The 27704-nt window shown below is 40.5% G+C and overlaps 1 protein-coding gene across 2 annotated transcripts in view; it reads left to right on the top strand.

Moving 5' to 3' along the window:
- Positions 1-27704, top strand: part of CNTNAP5 (contactin associated protein family member 5) — a 294719-nt gene that overhangs the window by 134564 nt on the left and 132451 nt on the right. For both annotated transcript variants that reach the window (XM_075756999.1, XM_075757000.1), the window contains exons 5-8: positions 7586-7789; positions 10363-10547; positions 13871-14014; positions 25163-25427. In XM_075756999.1, coding sequence (XP_075613114.1) covers positions 7586-7789; positions 10363-10547; positions 13871-14014; positions 25163-25427 — 798 coding nt within the window. The remainder of the gene's footprint in view (positions 1-7585; positions 7790-10362; positions 10548-13870; positions 14015-25162; positions 25428-27704) is intronic.

Below are 27704 nucleotides of genomic sequence, written 5' to 3'. Positions count from 1 at the left end.
TAAACTTTTGTTGCCTTGGGACATTTCAGCCACATAGTTATAGTGGTGTACTCCTGCAGATATATGACCTATCAGCACGGAAGAGGGCTAATGTAATGAAAAAGGACTAGCGTTGCTCCCATGCACAAAACAAAAACAAGTCCACAAATGAGGAGACAGAAGTCTGGTATTTGTTTCTCAGATGGCTGTGGGTTTATGTCCGAAATGGTCAAGTGTGACTTGAGACACTGGTGGAGACAGGTGAGATTTTGCTAGGGAGAGTTCAGGGGATTAACAGCATTTTACCAGTAAATTCAATGTGCTGTGGCACAAATCGCCATCGTGTGACACTACTGTAATTGTACATTTCCCCTTTTAGATTAGATCCTAATCTGTTCCTGCTGGGTGCAGAAAAGGGGTTGTAAGATAAAAAGTGGAAACCCCTTTATTTAGGAGATGTCTTAAATTCATCTGAGCAAAATCAAAGAGCAAAGTGTCTTTTGATCCACACGATCCTATTGAACAGAGACACAGCTCCAGGGCTTGTAGTGGCCTCATCAATACACTCGGGTTTTAGAACTGATTCACATGGTTTCATAGGAAAATACTTGTTATGGTCTCTGTGTAGATCTATGCTTAGATCTAAAAGATCCATTCAGCCTTTTTTAAATGCTGCTTCTCCACTGCTCAGGTACTGTGGACTACCATTGATTTAACTACAGACCTGCAACAACCTGGTCTGGATAGATAGTCAGTAGGGCAAGAGACCTTTTCCAGCCCTACCAGTGGACATGGAAACTGAAACCTATATATCAAAACCAACTCCCCTTCATGACATCATTCCAAAGCAGCTATCTCATCTGTTTTCAAAGAGCTTTCTTTTATTAACAATGACCCAAACCTCTGCAGTGAAGAGTATAGTTCAAACAAACATACAACAAATAGAACTCAAACTGAAGGTTGAAACTTTTGTAGCTGAATGTGTTTTGGTGCTACTCCATTTGAAATACTACATGGGCACTACTTTCATGTCAGATTGTGTTTGTATCTTCTACGATATGAAGAAGACTTCAGAGTCACTTTCAGGCTGAGTTTCCTTGCACTGATATTATCTAAGTCTTCATCTTTGTCCTGTACCCTGAAGTTACAGGAAATAAAAATAGTTGTGCAGAATTAAGGTATGAGATTGAAGCAAGTCAAAAAAGAAATAAAGGGTTTCATAAAAGTTATACACAGTGTTGAAATATTCATTCCATTTATATAAATGTGCCATTCAAATTTCTGTCTGGTAAATTGCATATGCCAAGCAATACCTGTCTACAAGTTTTTCTTATATAGTTTCACAGTCTTGGCTACTCCTAACCCAGGCGTTCCAGCACTGTACAAAAGATGTTTGATCATTTATAAAATGTCATCTTTACTATTATACTGACAGGATATCTGCAGCAGATCCTGAGCTGCTGCACACCTACATAGCTGCATTTTGAAATATTTGACAGCATACAGACTCATCCACCATGCTCAATTCTAGCACAAGAGATATATTAATAATTTGAAAAGCGTTTAAAAAAAAAAAAAGACAAAAAATATTACTAGAGACAAGCTGTTGGACAAGCCAGGAAGGAAACGGAGCTAGAAGAAGAGTTTCTCAAATGTCCACCATCTCTAAGAGATAACCCTTCATGCAAGTGTCTGTGTGTATGTGAAAGAAGGGATGTGAGGCTGGGAGTAGGAACAGCATTATAGGCATTAAAGGCTTCAGCTGATATAAATTCATCTATAAGAGCCTAATTCCCAGTTATGCCCAATCCTCTTTAAGCTGTTGGAATGACTTAAAGGCTTCTATAGGTAAACAAACCCAGAGTATTTGATCTTAAGTCCACTGAAGTTGAAGATAGGATTTCCACTGGCATTTTAGGTTTGGATCCAGACTTGAAGTATAAGATAGAGAAAATGTGCGTGGGGAACACATAAGAACCAAATCCTGCACGAATGTACACATGTGACTGTGGGGTCATTTCTACTTCTTAGCCTATTTGTAGGAGCAGGTTGAAATTCAGATGATGCTGGACCACTGGCCATCCATTCCACCTTTCAGGCAAACATGGCCCCAGAAGCACAGCATCTGATCTGAAAACAGAGTTGCTTTATATTGATATTCAGAGCAGAAAACTGCAGAAGTAAAATTTTCATTTACAGGCAAGCTGGAGATCCTTTTTGTGTGAGTGGCAGCATTCATTGGTTGGCTGAAACAAAAGTCTGGGGACACTGACAGCTTAGGCCAGCTGAATTTCATGTGTTGCTGCACATCTGTTAAAACTCTGGGACTACTGCCAAACATGCAGCTGAGCACCTTGCTGTGATACACCAGGGCGTACAAAATAGCCTGTGGTTCCTTGGATGGTCTCTGCTCACATCAGCTCCTTTTTAACCTTGCATATTTGAGTAGAAGATGACATCTGTAGGACAGGTTTCTGGCTTCGCTGCTGCTTAAGCATTTTTGCGATGGCAAAGTTAGGTGAACGTGACACTCTTGTGCCAGCACAAGGCTCCGATCTCTCTCTCATTTTTGGAGTATGACTGTCCTGTGCAGCATACTCTGCTGGAGGAGGTCCCAGGAACACAGTCTTGTGCTAACTTTTGGCAAATACAGTTTTCATTGATGACTGTTTAGTAGGGGGCATGTGGAAGGTATCAGGTCTTGTAGGTCACCAACCACTCTGCCAGGACATAGTAAAGAAAAATACTGAAGAATCAGATTAACTGCTATGGGCAGTGGATGCCAAAGTGGCTACCTTAACATGTGATTGCACTGTGCTGCTGAATGGCACTCACTGTTGTTTATTGGTCCTGCTAGCAGTAATTTACTACTATGAATTTCTCTTGTTTGACAGAATTTTTTGGGATAGCCTTCCCCCCCACCCCCCACCCCCCCGCTTTCTCTTTTTACCCTCTAATTGGCTGCCAATTGACATTGTTTCTTTGGAACAAAAAAACATGTTTTGAACAGTAAAGCTGTTTCAGACACGTGAGTGTGACCCCGTCCCATACAGATTGAGGTTCCTGTGCAACAAAGCACTCCAAGGCTGTCAAATCAGCTGGAATTCACAGAAGACACGCGCTAATTGTTGTTTGCTTTTACACAGAAAGTATGTATTTAAATGAAAATTAATTACATTTATTTAAAATTCCTGTGAAGATTCTATCTCACATCCTCAAAATAGGTACTGAAATAAAGAGGAGGTGGTCTTGATCTGAAAGCATACGTTGATGTTTCCTGTTCAGAAAAGAATTTATGATGCGTTAAATGGAAATTTCCATGCAGAGGTATGTGTAAGCTCTCAGTGTCCCTTTGCAGCAGTGGCTCCAGAAGCAGTGTGATTGTAACAGATGACCAGAGCTGCAACAGAGGGTGTGTTCAGGCAAATGGCAAACCAATTGCTTTTGATGCTGGGGGCAGTGAGGGGGGGAATGAGTATATCTTTATACTGGGGAAAAGTCTTGTTAGCTTAGCACAGGAAAAAAATCTGCTGATACAATTGCTTTTATAGGATAAGATTTATAGCTGCATTGAAGATGCTGATCATATTCTATAACTGGTTAACAACCCAAAATGCATCAGCAAAATCAGGTGCATGTGCAGTTAACAGGCTGGGAAACCACAAGAGAAACAAGGATAGGGTGTGAGATGGGGGTATCTTGTGCTTTTGAGAGCTGAGTTCTTCATTTGCAGTTCAGGATTCTGATTTCTCATCTTTTGCTGTCATTGCTTCAGGGAATATGATCTGATATTGTGTTTTTTGATTAAATTATATTTTTATTGGATTTTTTTCTCTCTCTTTTTTTCTTTTCTCTTTCCCCCACCTTCCTCCATCCTCTCCTTTATCTTCCTATGACAGAGAAAAGAACACATTGCAGAAAACCACTTAATGTCTGATGGTCGTTGACCAGTAGTCTTTGTAACCAACTGGGTAAGATAAATACCCAAATGATTTCTTACCAAGAAGCTGACGTAGATTTGTGATAGGGATAAAGCTGCGTAGCAGAACCTCTGAAGTGCTCATCCACATTCATCCCTTGGATTTTATGTCTGAGTAGGGTATGGAGAGGGAAGTCAAATTGCTTTAGACTCACTCAAGCCAGTAAGGCATGACTGGCCAGGAGAGACATCTGTTCAGACCAGGAACAGTCCTCCTTCCTCCTGCAGGGAGTTAAAGCTTCTGTTCATTGATGCAAGCGCAAGACCAAAAGTTCCTGTCTCAAATTGCAACTGTTCCTAGAGGATGTTTTTGTATTTTGGATTAATTTTGCCAAGAAAGTGTTTACTTTTTCCAAAATCACTAGGAGGATCGTCTTTCTAAGTATGAATGTATATCCTCTCTGCTGCCAGGAGCAAACTGCTGCACAAGTAAACTCCATGCTCTCCCATTGCTCCCAGCCTGGGTCTTCTCAGCATAGCTAGTCCCACAGGTTGAACCCTATGGTCACATGCTCCTTTTTAAAAGTAAATAAATAAATGCTGAATTAATCTGATAATCCACTTTCAACTAACTGTCTGGCTTTGCACCCATCCCCAACTGACTTTAATGTTTGGATCTGTGTGGGGAAAGAAAATCCAAATGGAATGATATAACCAGCACCCCTGGGGCCAGAATCTTTGCTGAATTTCAGCAAAGCTTGATGAATGATTTCTATTTTATGGGAACTTCTTCATCTGTGAGCAGGAGTACATATATATTCCTGCCCCCTGTACTTGGCACTGGCGAGGCCACGCCTCAAGTACCGTGTTTGGTTTTGGGCCCCACGCTACAAGAAAGAGACTGAGGTGCTGGAGCATGTCCTGATATCACTTTTGATGAGTTACGTAGCTTTGTTGATGAGGATAGTGGAGAAAAGTACCCAGATTGAGTAAAGTCTGGCTTCAGGCAGTGTAAGTAAACCTGCAGACAGTATGCAGAATGAAACCTTGTGTTTTAGTTTGTCATTCCTACAAGTTTTCTGAGACTTAGAACATTTCTGATCCTTATTCTCTTGAGCAAGTGGATTATGGACATACACGGGCTAAATAAACACTAAGCAAACAAGCGGGTTTTCTGGAGTGACTGTATTAGAATTGTGCTGTATCTTTCAATTTTTAACAGGAATGCAACGATTTGTTGTCATGCAAACTGCCACTAATGACTTTTGGCTGCCAGTGTTAGCATTTATTTGACATATTCCCATTTCATTCAAGGCTATTTATTGGCCAGTGTACTCACAACCGATAATTAGTGAGGCAGAACTTTTCAGAACCAGGTCTTCCTTTGTGTTATACTCTGTAAATGTCAGTGGTAGAGCTCTTCAGGAAAATGTATCTTATGCTGTGGCTTAGTGGAGAGTCAAGAACAAGGACTGAAGTGTGAATTCAGACTGGTCGAAGGCTTGGATATTAAGAAGAAAAAAGGGCTGCTATTAAGGCAACATTGAATCAACACTCTCTTACGGTACCTTTGTTTTTGAGAGCTAGGAGAAAAATCAACTTATCTGCAAAATGCACTGGAAATCAAAGACTGTAACTTCTTTATAAGCTATTTCCTAAATCCTGCCTGTGTTAAAATGAAACCATTTTTATGATACACTTGCAATTTACTTTAAAAAAAATTGAAATATTTAAGGTAGCTAGGGGAAATTCGTAAGAACTAAACTATGAATTTAATTCCCTTTAGAGAAACTGGCAGTCAAGGTGTCAATAGAGAGAAATCAGCAATTCTGAAGGAGTTGTTTCTGAACACCTAGTTCAGAAGTAAAAAACCAGTAAAAGCAGATGGCGTGAATACTTTCGTTTTCATGATACTTCCTAAACTAGCAGCTGTTCCATGTATGATGCGAAATAGCATGTTATAATTCTGACATTACAGATAAGAAGTTGGTCTTAGTTTATTCTGGAGTTAATTTTTCCCAGGGTAGAATTTCTTTGTAGTTTTATTCTCATAAGAAATAACCTGATTTGGAATTCTGATTTGGAATAGAATCTGGTTTGGAATGACAGAATTTTGTATCAAATTTAAATTTTTGACCTCCCTGCAAGTTTGTGAGTATTCCATCAAACTTCTGTACAAACTGGTGTACTGACATGCAGAAGTTATCAATGCTGGTTTCCTTGATAACAAATCATTAACAGGTCTTGTATTTTCTGAGCTTACAACAGTTTTAATCTTTGTCCAGTTTAAAAAAGAAGAAAAGGGGGGGGGAAAACCCAACCCCTATTTCTTCTGTTTTTAAAGAGGAGCATATGAAACTACCAGTAAGGCTCAAAAGGATAGAACAACTCTCTTAGGAGGCTTAAATCACCAAATTTAGTCACAATGCAGGTGCTGACCTGGAAGTCTTGATTGTTTTGCATATGGACCTTTCAGTTATTTTTCAAAAGAAATGGAAAACTGATAGCTTTGGATTATCATTAAAACGTGTGGTTTGCAAACAAAGATTGTCTATGCTTTTTTTTTCTTGGTTACTATATTCTTTGTCTTTATGCATGTATTCCAGTAGTTAATGTAGCTTAGTAAACTCTTGTTCGGATTCTTGATTGTCTGATGTTCTTAATTTTTAACATTTTTCTTAACAACAGGAAATACAAATTGACAGATTTATTATTTACAAGTAGATGTTTTCTCCATAATTTGTGCCAAATTGCAGTTGGATAGAAATTGGAATTGAATTTACTTATGTTTACAAATTTGAATACAAAGTATTAGTTAAAAGTAATTAAAGCTACCTGAAATGTTGTGGTTATATATATATTTAAAGCCCAAGTTTATTAAAAATACATTTTGCTTGAAATATACTACTTTGTAAAGCAAAGAGAGTACTGCAACCTGCTGCTGCCAAAGGAAGTATTAATTGCAATTGAAGAATTGAAAGCTTCTTTCCCATCAGAGTGATTGGGTTTTAGAGGCTGGCTGAAGAAGCAAATATGTTTCTAATAGTATTTTCGAAGGTGTATAATCAGTTTAGGTGCCCAGCTCCCATGAAATCCCTTCAAAAGCTTTTTGAATTGATATTTGACTATTCCTGCCAGCCTAGTCAATTTGCATGCAGAAACATGGTTGATAAATGCCCATCACAAACAAGCAGCCAACCCTCACAGGCTAAGTTGATGCTTATTTGAATGCAAAGGTGGATGCAGGCATGGCTAACACACAGAAACAGCTCAACATAAGCTTGTGAAGCTACAAAAAGTGCAGTGAGAACTGAAGTGTTCAAAGTAATGAATAACATCCTGGGTGTGTTTGAGACAAATAGCAAATGTGGCAAGGGGTGCTCTGGAGATCTGAATACGATGCAAGGCACTTGTTCTGTTCTAAAAAGTTGAGTGACAAAGCAGTCTTGCATGAGAGAGAGGAGGACAAGTGCAGAGGAGTTCTGCTTTTATCGTAGCGTTCCCTTTCCCCAGACAGAGGGAAACTGGAAATGGGTGAAATGTGGTTGCCTACATGCCACATACATCCTGTGGATGTACCCCTCTGAGAATACCTGGCTCCAAGTGATATTTGAAAAGATCCTGAAAAAAATCGGTCCCTCTCCTGATGCTGCCCCTCACCTTCATTTGCCATTTTCTTTCCCCCAGAGTCAGATATTGCAGACTTCGATGGCAGAAGTTCACTGCTGTACAGGTTCAATCAGAAGCTTATGAGCACATTCAAAGATGTGGTTTCCTTGAAGTTCAAGAGCATGCAGGGGGATGGAGTCTTATTCCATGGAGAAGGACAGCGTGGAGACTACATTACCTTGGAACTGCAGAAAGGGAAGCTCTCCTTGCACATCAACCTTGGTAAGGGTAATTAGTATTATTGGTTCACATATTACTGTAACAAGGATAGTCTTGGCTTGCTTTTATAAATCTGTTGTATCTAGAAACTCCAGCTGAAATCAACAAAACATGCCATGTGTCTCAGCTCACAGCTTAAATACTGGTAAGAGAAGGTGGGAGGAGAAGCAAAAGAGAATAGACTTGACTGATGTTGTGTGGGACATGATAGCTGAGCCAAGAAGAGACCTTGTCTCTTCTAACTGGTGCCAACCAAGGCTGAGCAGCTCAATGACTACTTTTGGCGTTTTGACCTTTGATTGATGATGCTTTCAAGCAGTGATTTAAAAAAAGTGTTCTGTTTCTTCCCTGTCCTCCTTTTTTATTTTTATTGTTATTATTTTTAAGAATAGCATTCCCAAGAAGTTTGGCTTGGAGTGCAAAAGGTTTATTTTTGGTTTCTGTCTTATTTTTTCCATTCTGTGATCAGAACTGTGCTGAGAATACAGAATTTAAATAAATATTCTGGTCAAAACATTGTGCACAGTGGTATTGCTTTGCTTCTGGAGATGGTTTCAAGTGAAAACTGTGAATATCTGAAAGGCTATTACTGTGTGAGCATGTTGGGTCAGACGGGCAGATAGAAGGCTAGCTTAATTTCTTTCTGTAGAAGGATGCTTGCTGTTTTCTGGTGAGTAGACTAAAGCACTTTGTGTAGTAGGCATGATCATGTCCCCACTCTCAGCCTTACTGCAAAATCTTTATTAGCTTCATCTAAGCTAATGAAGATTTATTATCTGTACCCATGGTACTGGCCTCAGCAGTCCCTAATGACTCACGTTCCTCCTACGGAGGGGTTTGAGTTGGGCAGAAGTTTCCGTGCCTGCGTTGCTGTACTTTGGTCAGCACAGGAGCTGCACTTAACCCTGTTTGGGTATTGAACTTGGTCTGAAAGTTGCAGTGGCCCATCCAGATGGAAAGCTGAAACAAAACCCCTCCCTCTGTTAACCATGAAGGTGTGGGCAGGGAGAGAAGGGAATTAAGGTCCAAGTTTTTCACTGCCACTCTCAATCTTAATAACTTGAATAAAGTAATCTGAGCTATTTGCAGTTCAGGTACATGGTGTTTAGACTGCCAAGGCTGTTTTTAATAAAAATGGGAGATGTAGCATCTAGTAATGTGTAGTATCAGCAGGGGCAGATCTCAGACTAGCAATTCCAGGACACTTTAAGAAGTTTGTCTAGAGCAGATAAAGCAGGCAACGGTTCAGTATCTCAGTCACTTGTTTATGATTTGGGGAATTAAAAGAAGTCATAAACTAGTGGGAGGAAAGCGGAGGTACTAAAATAGAGTTCATAGATAATTCGTTCTGTGTTTTTCTCCTCCTGCTTAATTGTGTTTGTTTTAAATGTCAGTAACATTTTTCCACAGCTCTTGGCTTTCATTTTTTACATAAGCTCATTAATTGTTTCGTCTCCAGCTAGTATTTACTTTCTTTCTTTCTATTTATTTAGTTCATCAAAGAGTAGAAACGATAATGCAGCATTTTTCTGATTTGGTATTTGGATTGTTCATTGGACCAAGTACTTACATCCCAGTCCTCTGAATGTGGGATTCTTTGGCACCATTGATTTTTCCTCGTCTTACAAATGTAATAGGATAAGAAAATAGTATAGTTAAATTTGTTACTTCTTCCAGAGGAGATGCTGTTTTGAATACATAGTCAGAGATAAGAGGGTTTTTTACTTTCAGTGGTAGCCCCAAACATACAGATTTTAGCCATTTCAAGTCCTCTGTGTGCATACGTCATGGGCAAGGGTTTTGGTGTCTGCTCTTGAATCTGTTTGCATTGTGCCTGACAGTTTTGGAGCACGTGTTTTCTCCATTCTGTTGGAATATAAAAAAGGACATGCACTCCCTTTAAACAAGAGGCTCTGAAGTGTTCGGACATGTAGCCAGCTGGAAAACAGAAGAGTGCTTGAAATCACCAGGGTTAGGGCCTAAATATTTTTATGACTCTTGATCTAAACTTTTGGAGATCTAGGCCAGGTTTAAGAATCTTTTTGAGCTGAACAAAACACTTGCTTTCATGTTGCTTCACTGACTTGTGGCTTTTTTTTTTTCTCTGAAAATGGACAGGTGCAATTTTCTTGCTAAAATACAAAAAGCACATAGTTGAAACTGAAGTGTCAGGAATGGTCTATTAACATGAATAGACAGGAGCTTTTGGTGCAACCTGAAGGGAGCTGTTAAAACACTGGGGCCTCCCTTGAATTCACAGCAGAACCAAGGGCACAGGCAGATCGGCGATCCCCTGCATGGTGCAATGTGTGAGTGCAGTATTGGGAAAACCTCCTGGTTTATCTCAGGATTTCAGGGGAAAAAAAAAATGCGTGTATGCTTTCATGTGTGTGTACGCATGTATATGAATAAGAGGCTCAAAGAATCTAAGACGAACTTGGTCGAGGTCTGTTTCTGATGGGCAGGGCTTCGGTTTGTATCCAGGAGCATTGCCCTGTGCTCCCCTTGTGTCCCCATGCTTCAGTCAAGGGCTTGGAGGTAACTCTGGTGTCTTCTGCCTGTCTCTGCCCCTCCAGGGGACTCCAACCTGCACTTCAGTAACAGCCACACGTCTGTCACCCTGGGCAGCCTCCTGGATGACCAGCACTGGCACTCGGTTCTCATAGAGCGCTTCAACAAGCAAGTGAACTTCACGGTGGACAAGCACACCCAGCATTTCCGAACGAAGGGAGATTCAGATCACTTGGATATTGATTATGAGGTGTGTGAAGCCCTTTAGGTTATAACCTGGGAGAGGAGGCTGAATTGGTGTAGAATGAATGTGGTGGAAAACCACCACCCTATGAGCTGTTTCTTTCCAGCGAAGATCTTTTCTATTTAATATTTTCTTCCTAGAAAGCTCCTTTCATAGTTAACAAACATAGACTATGTCAGTGCAACTCTGTGTATGACAGTCCCAGAAAATGGCCAGGCAAATGGGCAAATATGCATTGGATTATGATTGCACTTCAAAATACAGCAGCCTTTGAGCTAAAAAAGTATAACCTGGGTTCTAGCCAAATCTTCAGGGAGCAACTGCACTTACCTGTAGGGAGAGGTGCTGTGTCAGCATCTTCATTATGATTTTAATGGGATTATTGTGCACCTTTTCTGGCATCTGATTGACATGACCGTGGGGATACCAGCTCTGAGTTGTGCCTCTGTCCAGCCACCACCTGCTTGGATTACAGCTCTCTACATGGAGATGAGCAGGTAAAGACCCTTGTCTTCCCACTAGGAATGGAAGATCCTGAGCACAGCTGTTGAGACAGCTAGCTCTGACCCAGGTCCCTTCACATCTGGGGCTGTGATGCTGAGTGTCCTGGTCTCGTGAGCCAGAGCAGTTCAGTCAAGGAAGGAGTGAGCAGAGGAGGAAACATCGTGTTTCCCCTTAAAACCCAAGGCCAGTGTGCTCCCCTGTGATGAGGCCAAAGTGTGGCAGGGTGCAGTTTATATCGCTCCAGCAGTTCAGTGCTTGTGGCTGATAGTTGGTAAAAAAATATCTAAAAACTTTCATATCACCATATCTATACGCAAGGCAGTTCCTCATCTCTTCCGCCACCAATGCACACCTGTGTGCAAATTACCCGTGTCCGTTTTTATCACCACGCACTTGTCTACCGAGTCTTGCGAGCCCACATGGCACAGGGTCGTGTTGCACAGTCAGAGCTGTCGGCCTGTCTGGATGCATTGGGTCGTCATGGTTCATTGCTTAAGAGACCACAAGTTTCCCCTCTGCACTTGGGATTCGTTTCTCTGGAAAGGATTAATTCCCTGCTCACCCAAGGGAGAAAAGCAGACGGCTCAGCAGCGGCAGATGCCTGCTCTCTGCTCCTCTCATCTTCCAGCTGAATTTCCCTTCTTTGCGTTTCACAAAGCAGGATGGAGAGAGTGGTAGTTGTCCCCTGACACTGTTCAAAATTCTTCTGTACCAAATCATGAGCACATTTGGTAGGGAAGCAGGAGAAAGGTACTAAAGTTTTGAGCAGTGAGAATCTAGAACAGCTTCAGACTGAACTAGCAAAGGCCAAAGCTGTAACTGCATTTAAGATGAAGTTGAGAAAAGCCAAACAATTGAGTCATCAGCTTTGATAATTTCAAAGTAATAAAATTCCTTGCTTCCTGCTACAAGATTGATGCCAATTAGGGAAAACTCAGGCTCCAATGTAATTTGCAGAACATTTTTCCAGGTGTTCCAAAACAGGGAGCATGGTAGAGAAAATCTTCAGCTGGTGGAAATCAGCATCAGGACTGACCTCTGTGGCACTCTGTCCTGGCCTCTGGTGCTTAGTTTTTCACACAGTGTGTCTTCGTCCCTTTTGCAATGAGATGATCTTTCAGCCAACGTTGCAGCCGTACAGTCTACTGAAAGTTTATCTCAGCACACTTTGGGGATTAAAGGCCTTACTGAGGGTAATAAAACCATTAGTTTGGTGATTAAAATTATTACCAATCACAAAAGAAACTGTTTTCTTAATAATGCAGTGGCATAATTGATATTGATTTTTCTTCTGGTTTTGAAACCCAGTACAGAGTCCCTAAGCAGGAGACTTAGAGAATAGAACATGAAAGAAGGAAAGTCTGGTGTTTTAAGGAAGAACTAATGATTCTCACTGGAAAAAAACATTGCTACCACATAAGCCCTCATGCCAATAACAACCCTGCAAGTGATGTAAAGTAGCAGTCTGTTCACTCTTTATTTCTCTGAAGTCATCAATTAATACAGCTGAGGTGCAAGTTCATTAAGGACTTGTTTTCAAAGAAGTGCTTTCAAGGTTATCCAGGGAGGTTTCATTTGCTTATATATACACCAGATTGTTAGATGGAGTGGAAGGAAAAATAACCCCCAAATTTCCCTTTATTTTTGTAATAATGAGCTGAGGTGAGTTGTTAGGAGTAGTGACAGAGCAATAAGGCTGACCAGGTTCCAGAAGCCATCAGCACGTCGGCGATGCCGCACAGCAGTGCATGCCCTTGCTGCAGTGGATGTAGCAGGATTGCAGCACAGCTCCCAGTCTGCTGGAAGTACTGTGAAGTCTGGTGGCTGCGGGATCCCCACCTGCATTATATCACTCACAATGCTGCTGGCTGCGATGGGAAAAATGAATAAAAACCCAGAGGTACCACCAGTAAGACTTTGCCAAAAAGACTGGTGGAGCTAATTAAAAATGAGCTGTGTCATCTGGAAAATGAAAATAGGATTATCAAACTTTTTTGGGTTGTGGGGTTTGGTATTTGTTTGTTTGGGTTTTTTCTTTCTTTTTTTTCTTAGGAATCTAAAGTAATTATGCTCCAAGGATTTTGGAAGCTTTATTCTCTTAGGCTCTTTGTCCTCCCAGGGCTGGCAGCCCTCCAGTTAATGATGAGATATAATCTACACAATACTAACATCTTCCAGTACTTAGACACCAGCACAGTAGAAGTTTTGTTTAAATGTGTAACCTGCACAACTTCTCCATCACACTGCTCAGTCCCAAGTACTATGTGCGAGTATTGCAAAGACCAAACCACAGTGAAATTTAGGGAAAACGATTGCAAGGTGCGAATGGGGTAGTTTGTGTGTGTGATACTACCCTCCACTGGCTGAAACCAGAACTGTTCAGATACCTGCTTGGTGGAAAGGGGTGACTCCAGCTCCCAGGTGACCCCAGTGCTCTGTGGGCAGGAAGAGTTTATTCCCCCATTGCTCAGGGGTTCCTGGCCGCTGTGGGGGCTGTGGGCCATTTGAATGTTACTTTGTGCATTGGGTGTTCCTGGGGGAGGGTGGGGAGCTGGTGATGCTAGGTTGGTCAAGTGGTGTGTCAAGGCACTTAAGCTGTTTCAAAATAAGTCAGCTGTCTGTGGCAGCAGCGTTTCTCCAACAGCTGTAACGCTATGCAGCCTGTAATTCCCGTGTTGGGCAGCCAGGACCTGCTTCGTGCTCCGAGATGATGCTGTTAATGTGACTTGGTTCTTAGATAATATCCTGGCTGGCTGCACGGAGTGTGGGTCTGCCCGCTTGCTTTTGGGGCGATAACTAAATACTGTTCTTATTCTTTCCAAAAGCTCAGTTTTGGTGGGATTCCTGTTCCGGGGAAACCAGGAACCTTTCAGAGGAAAAACTTCCATGGGTGCATTGAGAACCTTTATTACAACGGAGTCAATATAATTGACCTGGCAAAGAGGCGCAAACCTCAGATCTATACTGTGGTAAGAGATGATAACGTCTGCTTTCCTTCTTTGCTTCTGTGCTGTTGGTGCTGCTGGTTGCACTTAAGGAATGATGCTCAGACTTAGATAGCTATGGGCATAATTAGCTTGTTAAAATGATATTGCTGAGGCTAACACCAGCCAGTGCTGACTGCTGTGGTGAGAGTTATTGAAAGACACATGTGGAAACTAATACATTTCTCTGACTTTCCAGGTGTATTAGAATTTACAGAATTAAAATGTCTCTTTTTGATGGTATGGTAGAAGTCATAGAGACTTTTTTCTGGTTAACTCAGATTAAAATCTTATTTTCTGAACCATTTCCCATCACTGTTGTGGTGTACAGTAGTAGCAAAATTTTATTCTGCTATGTGAGTTGGTATTATAGAGAAGAATAAATGTTTCTTTTATTATTAGAAATATTTTACTTTGTGCTGCCCCTTAAATTCAGTCTATTGGCAGTTCTGAGAACCATTGACCTGGTCCTAGTGTCTCTAAACATGGGAGACTAAAGCAAAGGGAGCTATGGTTTATCCAGCCTGCTAACATGAAACCTAAATGTAACTTCACACCTAATAATGCCCAAAATTACAGATATATTTAACTATATAATGAGCAAATTAAGGAACGTTTTCTTTCGTAAGAAGAGGGAACTGTACACTCCCATGCAGCCTTGACAAATTGTAAATACTTTAGCTCTTTGTTTAGCTTGTGCCTCACTCCTGCACCATGCTTTGATATCTGCCTTTTGGCTAATACTGTGTCTTTGGAGAACATGGAGATGAAACTGCTTCTGGATCTCATGGCATCTTCTAGTTTGTATTATTGTGTATAAACAGACTGAAGCTACAACAAAGCAAGCCAGAAAACCACAAGAAGTCCTTCCTTTCCTCACTTTCCCTGCCTAGGGCGAGGCTGAATACACAGGGAAATAGAAAATGGAAAGGTGATGGGTGAGAAGTCCTGCATTGTGTTGCTGGCAGTCAAGACTGCCTCCAGGATGCTCCCCTAGCCTGGGACTGAGAGACTTTGCTTTAATAACCTCAAGTTTGATTGCTTTGACTCAGGACTCTAAGGCACAAATCTTATGAACTGTGTTAAATTGCTCTTCCCCTCAGCTTGCTTTCTAAGAGGAGGAAAGAGTCCTGATCTGCTTCTTAGGTCATTAAACAGCTGCTTGTTTTGCCAGCTGGGTAATAGGAAGGCCTTCCTGAAGGGGAAAGGAAAAACTTTGTAATGTGCTTTTTCTATGAAGGGTATTGCCTGGGTATAACATGGCCCCAAGCAATGAAACTCTGTTATCACAATACTTGATTCAGCCAATGCTAGATTGAAGGTATAGGAACATAAGGTAGAGGGGATGCGCCCCCATCCTTCAATGTCCCTCACAGAAGCGATGATTTTAATGCAACAGTTTTCAAAGGCTGGCTGCTGTACTGCATTTTGCAAGATTTATGAGCTGCTGTGTCTGTGACACTTGTGTATGCAAAGTGCCTGGAAAGGTCGCCACACTGACAGTGCCTCATAATCTTAGATGAACATCATTCTCTAGGAAACAGCTCCCGTAAGTCTGTTGTTTTCCAACATCCTTTCCATCACAGTTATTTGTCTCCTCTAGCAACTCTCAGGTACTTCCAGCTTTCACAGGCTGATCTCCCTCTCCCATCTTCCTGCTCTTCCTCACAGCTTAGCAATTTACTTAAATTAAAATAACTTGTTCTTGCTAAACTTAGTCTTTTGCCTGCCAGATTTCCTCTGCACTAAATGCTTTTACTCAAAGTTCACTGAGGTTTTTAAGCAACAATCCATATCCCCAGGGAGCTGCAAGCTTCCCTGCTTCACGTCTTTGTAGTTGCTAAGGTTGTCTGGAGTGGAAACGTAATGAAAGGAACAGCACAGAAGAATAAGTGCAGCAGAGACTTGGAATCACACTTCTTTCAACATGTTGTGTACTTGTGTTCCCTCTCCCCAAGCTGGAGATCACCGGAGGTGGTTCTGCATTATTAGCCCTCAAAATACCTTTGTCTCCTAACAAAAGGTATTTCAGGACAGTTAAAACTGTCCAGGTAAACTGTTAGGGATTAGAAAGCCATTAATGCTCAGAAACATTAGTGTTTGCCTCCAAAACAGGCAGACTTCAATACTCAGTCTCTGCTTTATTCTCTGTGCCTTTGTGGATGTTGACACAGTCAGTGAGACAAACTTGTGGGTCTTCATACCCATCAACTTTGGTTTTTTTACTGTTGACATCTTTCACACAAGCAGGAGAATGATACATCAGCTTTGGAAGTATAGATTTCCTCTTATGAAGTAGTTCCTCATCCATATAAATAATGGTCCCAAATTAGCTGCATTTAAAGTCGGAGGAAGAAACTACAGATTGTCAATAACAAAGTACTGTACAATGAACTCTTGGGTGGTGGCCGTGATTATCATTCTGCCTGTTCTTTTCTGTAACTCATTTGCAGTTTTCAGACTTGCAATAAATTCCCTTGAGAAGACATCTCAAGATAACGAGGCAGCCTGTCTCTTTGAACTGGAACTTGCCTTCAGAATTCCATTTTTATATTGCCTGATACTTAACCTCTCTACATGGTAGCCCTATCTATTTGGACAGGCTATCTATCTTCTCTCTGGGGTTTCTCCTGTCCCTGATGGCATGTTGTGGGGTTTTTTGTTGTGGGTTTGTTGTCTTTTTTTTTTTTTTTTCCCCCTTCTGTGTGTTGTTGACTGCGGAGAAATGATAAGAGATCCTTTATTTGCTTTCCAGAGTGATTACTGGTTTTAATTGCAAAAGGTTATGAGAAGTCAAATATCTGTAATTACTACTGCTATGGTCATAGGGCTGGACCCTTGGGAAACCTCAGAAAATGCTTTAAAATAATAATCTCAAGATCTGCCCTATTTACTAGCTGTCTTCTCAGCACAAAAGAATTGCAGACTGCCCGTTATGAGAAATTGTACAGCAGTTACTCATGCTTCTTGTGCAAGTAGTTAGGGGCAGGAAAATAAGCTAGTAGGAGGCACGTTTACAAGAAGTGGCAAAGGAGTTATCCTTCACAGAAGGATATTTGACCTGTTGATATCTGGGATGGTGAAGTCCTTGTTGAAGGATTTTGTGCTTGTTAAGAGTGTATGTAGATGCAGAAGGAGATGGGACAAGTTCTGGGAAGAGAAATCCGTTGACAATTGCTAAATGCATCTGACTGAGGGTGTAGTTAAGAGAAAAATAGCTACAGTATCCTGGCCACCAGTGGTTACCTACTGCTAGATTTAGGTTGCACCTTTAGAAACTGCTCTAATGTGACCTGTGGCCAGGGTCTTAAGTTTTTCATGTGCCACTGATTTGTGATGCCAAAATAAGAAGCTGTCTGGCTGAAGAAAACCAATGAAGAGGTCCTGAAAAGATGTTGTGTTTGATCTTCTCAATGCTCCACCCTAGGTACTCACTGAAATTGAGGAAAACCCTACCCTCTTTTCCCTTCCATGACATTCAGCTAATAGGAATTGGAGTTGTATTTTTATTTAGCAGAGCAAACCCTGCACTGACTTGAGAGGAGCGCAGGATATTTGTAAGGCAGAAGTTGTCAGCCCTCAGATATGCTTGAATTTCTACGTCGGCCTGCCATGTTGAATCTGGGAGTGACAATTCAGCACAGCAAGGGATGTGGTGACATGTAAATGCATCACTGTAGTGCCTCAGGGAAATAACCAATTGCCAGCTTCAAAGAGCAAGGAAAGATACCTAGTGACAGGAGAATGTAAACTAATAATTCATTCCCTTTATAGAGAATCCAAACATGCTATTTTATTAAGCTGATTTGAGATACCTTCATCCTGAGAAGAATTTACTTGTCTACACATGTCTCGTTCTACGAAAGTGCTATTGCAAGTGTTGATATATCTGTGAATATCAGACTATTGATTTGTGAAAGCCCCTGGTAGGGTTTGGAGAACCAGGAGTTAGATATATCTTCTATTTTTTATTTTTCATTGCTTTCTGCACTCCCATCAGACTATAGGAATCATAAATAAAAAATGTTGGAACTATTTAGAGACATTTATAACAATTTCTTATAGAACTAAGTTGAATTTATTAAAAAAAAGTTTTATGCAATTATTTAATGAAAGCATGAGTCAGGCACATTAAAAAGAGAACGGAATTTGCTGTCTTTAGATAAGGCAGGTGAACTCAGATTCCAGAAATATTTGGTTCCTGTAAAAATAGCTTTTTATGGTTTATTCTATCTTCCTGTCTGCTCTCTGGGTCTTCAGATGAGTCTCCTTCACATCCTACCTGCAGTGTGGAATACTAAGAAAGTCTATATAAATAGCATTCATTTTAAGGTCCCATTTTATTATTGCTGAATAGTATAACAGGATTGTTTTGACAGAAATTAAGTGTGTCACCTCAGTCGAGGTCTTGAAATAAAGTCTATTTAAATGACAGTTTTCCCATTGATTTCAGATGGCTTTGTCTACATTTCTAAAGACTTTCAGTCTGTAAATATTTAATCCAGCATGTAGCTGCAATAGCAAACTCTCCTTTTCCTGATATAAAAGTTTCTTTGTGTTAGGATTTTTGTAGTTGTGATGACCACAAATGAAGCAAGTCTTTTGGGGAGAGAGACCACATTTTTTTATAAGAATAGTTGACACATGCAGAAAAAATGACACTTTTTGAGCAAACAAGGTCTTTTTGAGAGTCATCAGCCTTCAGCAAATTACAGGTTAGAAACAATTGTTCAGAGTTTAATTTATTACATTATCTAGGTAGTCAAATTGAGTGAATAGGGCAGTTAGTACCTGCTGAGCAGAGGAGGATGTTTCAAGGTGGGAGGTGATAAGGCTGTTAGTCCCTGTAGGAGAGCAAGAGAGATGGCTAATTATTGTCATAGGAGTTAGCAGGGGATAAGGAAAATGGGGGAGAATGTAATTTGCTGTAAAGCCAAGGCTTAAATGTTGGGGGTTTTTTGGTTTTTGGTGGTGTGTTGGGTTTTTTTGTTGTGGTTTGTTTGTTTGGTTGGTTTTTAAGGTCTTACTCCATTTACTAAGGCCCTGGGAACTGCTTTGTACTTGGCTGCCTGGTATAACAGAAAGGGGCAAGCTGTCAAGGGTCACGGTCAAGACCCTGGAGTGTGTTCATACCAACCATTTAGGCTGGTGCTGTGCTACGATACACAGATGATTGGAATTTAAAAGAGGAAAATTTAATAAAGAAAACAAACAAAAAAAAGCTGATAAAATAGAAAAGTGCATAGAAAGCAATTCTTAAGGTAGATGTGGCTCTGTTTTCATAATAATAATTAAAAAAAATAAAAATCTCCTTGCTGCTGTGTTTTGTTCCAGGTAATAAAAACCTAATAAGCTGTAGATCAGTTTACCTTGAACTGGAACAAAAATTGGGCTTCGGTTGTGCTAATTTTCCAGTTTGATCTAAGACATCTATCTTATTCATTTCTGGCAAGGTGAATTTGAAAGTCTGGCTTCATTCCTGCTTGTTGTTCAAAGGAGCAAAAATATTAAGTGGTCTATATTTTTTTTTTTTTTGGGTGTTTCCTCCTGTGTTCTTTTTTCCCCTCTCCTGTCTGAGGGAAACGATGTATGATTTTTCCAAATTAGCTCTATATTTGCACCCATCTTTTGTCAGCAACTCTTAGTTATTGTACTATATAATGAAACAATAATGTACAGTTACTGTGGGCATACAAATGGTAAAATCCTTTGTTCCACTTCTGGCCAGTCACATAGTTAGCTTAGGAGTCTGAGATAATGAGCATCCAGAAATGTTTAGCCAAGCATCTCACCCCTGATTCTGTCACGGTCACAATGTTTCAGATTTCTTTTAAGCTTTCTTTTTTGTTAAATGCTACTTTTTCCACATAGGAGAATTATCTTAATGTAAACAACCGAAGTCAATGTGATAAACAATTAGCACTTAATTGACACCTAGAGTGAATGAAGATAGGGCAGGGGTGATTATCAGGGTATGTTAGTTTCAATGAAACTTGGATCAGGAAAGCTTTGATTTCCATCATGAAATTTTGCTCAGGGAAAGAAACCCACCTCAGTATAGGAACTTCTCTTAAAATGTGAGCCCTGCTCTTGGGATGGGCTAGGTGCTCCCTCAGTAATTCAAGGAACACCATGTGTCTTGGTGCTCCCACATCCTGTTTGAAGATGTTTGCACCAGTATTTCAGAAGGCTGGAGCAGGTAGCTCACTTTGATTTGCTTTTCATTAGGTGCTTAGCAATGTCTTGATTTGAGTACTTGAAATCTATGTGGGTGTCCTGACATCTGTTCTGCTTGAGATTAGTTAATTTTAGAAAAGGATTTGAAGGGATCTGCCCAATTCTTAAAATCCAGTTGCTCAGAGTTGAATGACAATCTTTCATCTTATCCTTTTAAAACTGCAACAGAGGTCACCTTTTTCCTCTATTGCTCTCTTTGCAAATTCATCTGCAACCTCAGTCTCTTCACAGCTAGAAATAGTCCTTCAATTCCCAAGCTGGAGATATTCTTGCCAGTTTACCCACATTTGTATCTCAGCCAGGCCTGGGATTTTAGTCCCCTTACTTGTCGTAGGAAATCCTCCTTTCTAATCCTCTGCAGAAAACAAGATATCCTTTTTATTGGATAGTATCCATAGAGTGATTAATGAGGAAAGTAAGTGCCCATTTGATGCTCTAACCTGCAGGTAGAATGAGAGCTCAGAAATACTCATTTATTGTATTTCCTGTTCAAGCTGTGATCTTGGCCTGTATCCTTTGGTAGGCTAAATGCTGAGGACTTTAGTTTGGCTGTCAGTTTGAATAATTTCCCAAGCACATATTACTTTTGGTTAGTATTCTGTGAGAGCGAGGGGGATGTACAAGAAGCTTGTCACCAATTGCCCTTACTGTGGTCGTGTAGCAGTCTTCTGTCTTTATTGAATAGTACATAAAGCTACATGAAGAAAGGCCAGAAAAGACTGAAATGGTTTGTTAAAGTTATACAGGGTTCATTGAAGTCCTGCAGAAATCACTGGAAAGACTCCAGTCAGTTTTGGATGTGGCTTATGGCTCAGAGGATCTTCTATGTAATCCACTTTTATCCTCATCACTTAAAAAGGGAATGGAAGAACATAGCTGTTAGTAGGAAAGGCTCTGATTCTTCCTTAAAACACTCTAACATGCTGTCACCTGGTAATTCAACATCTTACTTGAACAAGAACTACCTCTGCAACCGTACCCTGCCTGCAAAATCCAGGGTGCTTGCACTCTTGTCTTGAGACAAGTGTCATGGCAGCCAGTGAACAAATTGCAAGTATCTTCATTGCATTTCTACGTTCAGAAGGTTTCTCTTGCAAAAACAGTAAGAACTCTTTTGGAAAGATTTCACTGCTTAGTAGAGGAGCCATCAATCAGGCTGCAGATGATGGACTCAACGGAATTCTCAAATGCCACATGATAGCTGGAGTCTCCAGCAGCTGCGTAGAGCTGAGCATCTCCTTTATTTTCTCAAGGCATTAGACTCTTCTTATCCCATTTCCTAGCCAATGAGCTTTTACTTCTCAGTAGAACTGGGTTCAATTATAAAATCAAGTGTCTGCCAGAAGTCTTGCATGTACCCTGAAGAGTTCCAGAACTGCTGCCAATTAAAGCAAAATGTTCGTGATCGGATGCAGGTTTAGGGGAAGCTGTTTACTTTTCTGACTTAGAACTGCTGGAATAATTTGTTTGAGAATAACATTCAGGGCAAAATTAATAATTTTTATAATGGGAACCTATCTCACTTTGGTGGACAAACATTTTTCAAAGTAACCGTTGTGTATTTCTTTTTCAAATATTCATGTTGTCTCTAGGAATGTAGACAGCATTGGTCAATGTAAGGACATCAGCAGCTGTTGTTGGTGTGTATTAACTACATCATCTGGTTTTGCTCTGGAATGCTGCTTTAAGAAGGTATTTCCCTCCTAAGAAACTCAGTTGAACTGATTTACGTTCCCATGACATCAATTGCTTTATTTAATATTTTTTCCCAAATGTCCTGGCTAGTTTTGAGCTCTTACTAAAATTAGTTATGGACCTTACAATTCCTGAATAAGAGAAAAAAAAAAACACAAAACAAAACAACAAAACCCCTTGCTAAAAGCACCCCCCCAAAAGGCAAACATGCCTCTTTTCTGTCCCCCAAATGTACCTTTAATCCCATGCACACAGAATATTGCAGCACTGCCTTTATGCATTCCCCCCTGCTTGTTCTTGTGGCAGGTGGGATCACACCTGCTCTGCCTCAGTGTAGTCAATGGAAAGGCAACAAAGCTTGAAGTCTCACCAGGTTAAGCATGGGAGGAGGTGCGCAGGTCCTGCCCATGTGTCCTAGCATTGACCATGGGTTCAGTCAGCGCTGTTTGCTGCTTCTGTCCCAGGATAAGACTTCTGTGCGGATCCCAGATGGCATGAATTACTAGCTAGTGTGAATGACTACAGCGCTGCGGAGTTTTTCAAGGGGTCACAGCAATCCATGAGTTTAGGATCAGTTGCATGTGCTGAGAACCTCACATCAAAAGCAGGCAGAAATTTGACGTTATATTTGGGCCCATGCATATGCATCAGGGATACTTTGTTATGGTGCTGCTGCAAACAGCTGAAAGCATATGGACTACTCAAGGTTTTTAAGGCTTTTTTTAAGGTTGTCTGAAAGTTTGTTGTGCATTGCAAACGTGTTTTTTCATTTTAATGCTCACCTTCTCCGGCAACATTAAGACAGTCTAGGCATGGTTTATTCTGCTGGTAGGTAAAAATCTGCAGATCTTTGAGACAAAAAAATTTTATCTGAATGTTGCAAATCCTCCCCTCTACAGTCTTGCATTTTGTTACAGCCTCCCACTGCCAGTGAAGCAAATTAGATGCTTGAGTACAGACTCAGATAATGTTTGAACTTTTCTCCAAGCTCTGGTGCATGTATGTATAAGATCTGTAAACGTCTAGTACTTTGTGTGGAGTTACTTGAATCACTGTAAATGTCTAAAATTCCAAAGAAAACTTGTCATCGGCATTTTAAATGTCTAAACCTTTAAAAAGCTCTAGAGAAAGTTAACCATATTTGTTTATACCACTGCAGTTGACTGTCTTATTTTTCTGTAATTTGTCATGAATTTGATTGAAAATGGAGGTGGAAATATAACAACAATAACAAAAAAAAGCCTGTGGCTTATGCAGGCAAAACCCAGCAGGTAGTAGAAACTTTTCAAAGGTTGAGAGCAAATTTCCATCCTACTTTCCATCTGACTAATGTTCAGGTGAGTTTGGATAAGTTTATATCTCAAAACTCATTCTAATGTGATATACCAATGGATGCCTTATGTTATTGCTAAATTTGGTATGTAGCATTCTCGCCTAACAGGGCAGGGAATACATAAATAGCTTGATATAGATATATATCTACCAAGGGTTGTTTCATCCAGTGATAACTTGGTCTCTTTCTGGCACTTTACTTATTTTCCATTTTAAAATAAAGACTAGAAAGACATTTGAACGTGATGGGAAACAGTTCCATCAGCTGTCTGAGATTTCAGAGAGGAATTCCCCCAAGCACTGTGCAACTTCCTACATATCCATCAAGTGCTGTTCATTATAATTATCCTGTTAGAGTGAGGTACCGGCTCTGATGAGAAGCAGTACCACGGAGAAAGCCTTTTACTCCAATGTTTTTCTCAGATTCATTCCAGTTGGTATTTTACAAAGCAGCCTAGTTCAAAGCAAGCTGGCTGCAACAATCTCCTGGAGTGGCTTTGAAAGACGTGGCTCCTTAAATGCATCCTGGCTTTATATATTGTTAAGGTTTTATTACGTGGCTTGAATGACCTGGTTGGGTAATCTATAATAGCTGAAAAAAATGGTGGAGTCATTTCTTCTACAAACTACAGTGATCCATGCTGGTACAGATTCTGCTGACTGCTTTGAGAAAATGTGCTGCTTTTCTGGGCAAATAGCTCCATTGATTTCAGGGCGGGATGACTGAGGTAATCAACTTAGTTTGATATTGAAATGATGTTGGATTTTACCATGCTTGCTGTGCATGTAATGTTTTAATAATTCTTCAAAATGCCCCATGGAAACCGTGGGACCTAGCAGTGGCCAGGAAATCTCACTATTGCTTCATCCCATTATAAGTACTCTATTCAAATGACTTTTTCTTTGAGTTTCCTTAATTTGAAATAGTTTCAGAAAAATTATTTTTAATTATTTGCGGTGTTGTTATAAAGTGGACTTTTATTATTTGGAATAGCACAGTACTGTGTCACTTTAGGTAAAAGAAAACATAACCAGTGCTGCTACTGTAAGTTATATATTGAATATTTGAAATAAACTCAGAAAATTTGCCTAATATTTTGACTCATGTAGTTGATTCAAGTAAATTAGGGAGTTTTTACTTTTGAGATTATGTAGCATTGGTGTAAATGGGCAAAAAAAAAAAGTACTGTCATTAATGAATGCATTTTGGCTTATATTTGGAAAAAATCGAGTCTGTTTAGTAGGATCCCTGTGCATTGGAGGATGCTTTGTTTTTTTCAATTGCAGCTTGCCTTGTTCTCACACCCCTGTAGTCCCATCAGTGCAGAGCCAACACAGGACATTTGTATCACATCCCGCAGCACGTGAAAGTGCAAGCGGACTCGCTGTTCCCTTGGTGTCGGTTCCTGAAGTCAACATAGATCCAAATGAGTTTGATTTTCTTGACATAAAGCTAAACTTGAGCTTGAAATGGGAGGTGCTGGGAAACACAAAGCAGGATGTGGCTACATGGAGATGATCTGTCTGGGCTAGCAAATAAGCCCTTCTGCACCCAGGCATGGTCTTGATATGGGACATTTGGATATGTTTAGATCCCTCTGAGAATTGAGAGTTTGAATTTTTTTTTTTAATCCCCCCCCCCCCCCCCCCATTTGAGATGAAAGTAAAATTTTACTGTCAGATGTGCTTTTCCAGAATGGACAGATACATTTCCTAATGAATTCTGAAGATTTGTGTCTGAGTAAGAATACCTATTTCAGCCTTGAGGGCCATTAGAAATACAATGATCTTATTTAACTATGGATGTTGTGGGATGACCAAAAAAAAAAAAAAATCATATTGATTACCTTTGATTTTTATTTTTTGCAGGGGAATGTGACCTTTTCTTGCTCAGAACCACAAATTGTTCCTATCACCTTTGTCAGCACCAGTCGAAGCTACTTGCTACTACCCGGCACTCCTCAGATTGATGGCTTGTCAGTCAGCTTCCAGTTTCGAACATGGAATAAAGACGGCTTACTTCTGTTCACCCAGTTGTCTGAAAATTCGGGATCTCTCTTAGTTTATCTCCGTGGTGGAAGATTGACGCTACTTATTCAGAAAGAGACAGAGAACCCAGTGGAAATCAGTGAAGGTACTTAATTTTTGTTTATTCTCGCCTTTCTCCCTTTAAAACACAAAGGTCTAACCCCACATGATGAAAGGATGGTGAAATAAGGAAGCACCCAATCTTCCTTTCTCTTTTCAAATTTTCTCTTGCTTTTCAGTGGTAGAACCACTCTGTCCAGCTTGAGGTAGATCTAAGCATGAAAAGTTGGCATCCCGAGATCTCTGGGCTCAGCCTACCTGACAATTAGTTCAGCCTCTGTGTTCTTAAACAGTCACACTAAATTTTCTTCAGTCAGATCACATGAAGACCTGCCTGTTTCCTGTCCTCAGATTGTGCTGAATTCAGCTGGGAGCCAGCTCAGCCCCAGCACAAGTTAAGGAAGCTACGACTGTAGCTTTACACTCTCCCTTTACGCTACGCTTAAAGGAGTGACTGATCATGGGCTTCCTCTCCTCACTCTCCCTCACTGACCTCCTTAGCCAGTTTGCAAGTTACTTTGTGCCGTGCAGCTGCTGGGACACAGGAGGGTGAGATGGGGTTCCCTCTATGACTTAAAATTTAGGGGAAATTGCCTGTGAACGCTTACCAGAACAGCTATGCATTGGCTCCCACAGACAACAGGGAAACAATTTCAGACTGTACAACACAGGCAGGATCAGAGTGGCCCAGCTGCCATCCCAGTGTGACCTACATAAGCCATGCTGGCATCCCAAACAGAAACGTTCTTAGCCCAGGGCCTTTGCACATCCCGTGCTGCTATGCAGCCACCCTGGGTGGGAGACTGGGAAATTCATTTTCTGTGTAGGTTGAATACACAATTTCCAAAGGCGGAGGAGTAATAGACTGATGGAACTCAGGTGGAACTAAATAATAATAGTATTTTCTAAAAGAGCAGCTGTTTAAAAATACGTAACATTAAAATATTCCCAGTACAGATTAAAAGAGGGCAGATGTGTCTATTAAAAGAAGCAGAGATAAAATCTGACAGAGTTGTCAAAGCAGAGCTGTTCCATATGCGTGTTTCATTCCCCTTTATGATAGAAAATGAGGCAGTCCTGCATCTATCCTTATTCATGTAGATTGCTACAGCCTTAGACTGCTGCAACTGAATGCTGAAAACTGAATTTCCAGCCTTTATTGCAGTCCTAATTAAATTGTTGACAAAGCTGAGACGATGTCAATATTTGGTTGGGTGTATTTGTTTTTATGTAGTTCTGAAATCATGAACCTGAGCCCAGTCTCTGGTGCTATCCAAAACATTACTAAATGCCTACTTACACATGGAAAATATGCAGAAATTGCAAGTGCCATGTTCTGCAGATGTCAGGTACTCACAATAAACTCAAGCTTGTTCAAGAATGGACCTATTTTTGCCCAAAATGGGACCTATTTTGTTTTGACATCTTTTCAAACTTCAGCAACATATTTCACTTCAAAATGGACTTGTTCTAGTTGAAAAATCATCTATTTTTGCTGGGAAACCAGCTTCTTATTCTATGGAAATTGTGCATGCGTTAACAGCCATTACTGTGGAAATTGTCTCATTTTCAAATTCGTAATGAAATGGCTCTTCATACACATAACACCCACAGTTTTTTTATTTTGTTTTGAACTGTTCTCACACCTCTTTGTGTCCCTAAGTGCTCGTTTGTTTCTTCTGAAAGCTACATTAACGAAAAATATTCCATTTAGGGAGGGGAGTAAATACTAGTTGTCTGTGCCTCATCTCAGTGACTCCAGCCTGACGGTAGCATATTTTGAATCTGCACCACTTTTGATCTGCACCACTGTGTGTGAGCTCAGAAGCTTGTCCACTGATTGTCATGGCTGTCAGAATAGAGGTTGTAGGGTTTCTTTGTAGCTGTGTGGTGCTATTTCAAGAGCCATGAGATGCAACACTGATTTCTGGAACAAGGAAAGAGAGAGGTTATTTCCCACTTTGCACAAGTGCCTAAAAGAGAAAGAGGCTACCCAGTACCTTCATAGGTTCCTGGTCAGAGCAACAATCCCAGCTCTCACAAGACCCATGTTGAAAATCCAATACAGAAAGGCTTTGGTACATCCATCAATAAGACTGTGTGCTAACTTAGTGCTGAAGGGTTTTAGGAAACACAGATCCTACTGATTCCCACTGGAGTTTGTCAGGTTTCAAAGTGGAGCCTGAAACAGGGTATGACCATCTCATTGAATCTAATCTTCTGCAATCTCAAGCATGTGTTTGTACCAGAAGCTCAACAGAGGTCTTCTCTTCACACCCCTGTGAGCTATAAGCATTTCCCAACAGACTGAAGATAGATATAA

The sequence above is a fragment of the Balearica regulorum genome, chromosome 6 (assembly GCF_011004875.1).
Source record: "Balearica regulorum gibbericeps isolate bBalReg1 chromosome 6, bBalReg1.pri, whole genome shotgun sequence".
Lineage (NCBI taxonomy): Eukaryota > Metazoa > Chordata > Aves > Gruiformes > Gruidae > Balearica > Balearica regulorum.
The sequence above is the reverse complement of the archived record's forward strand: the minus strand, read 5'-3'. Positions and strand labels throughout refer to the sequence as shown.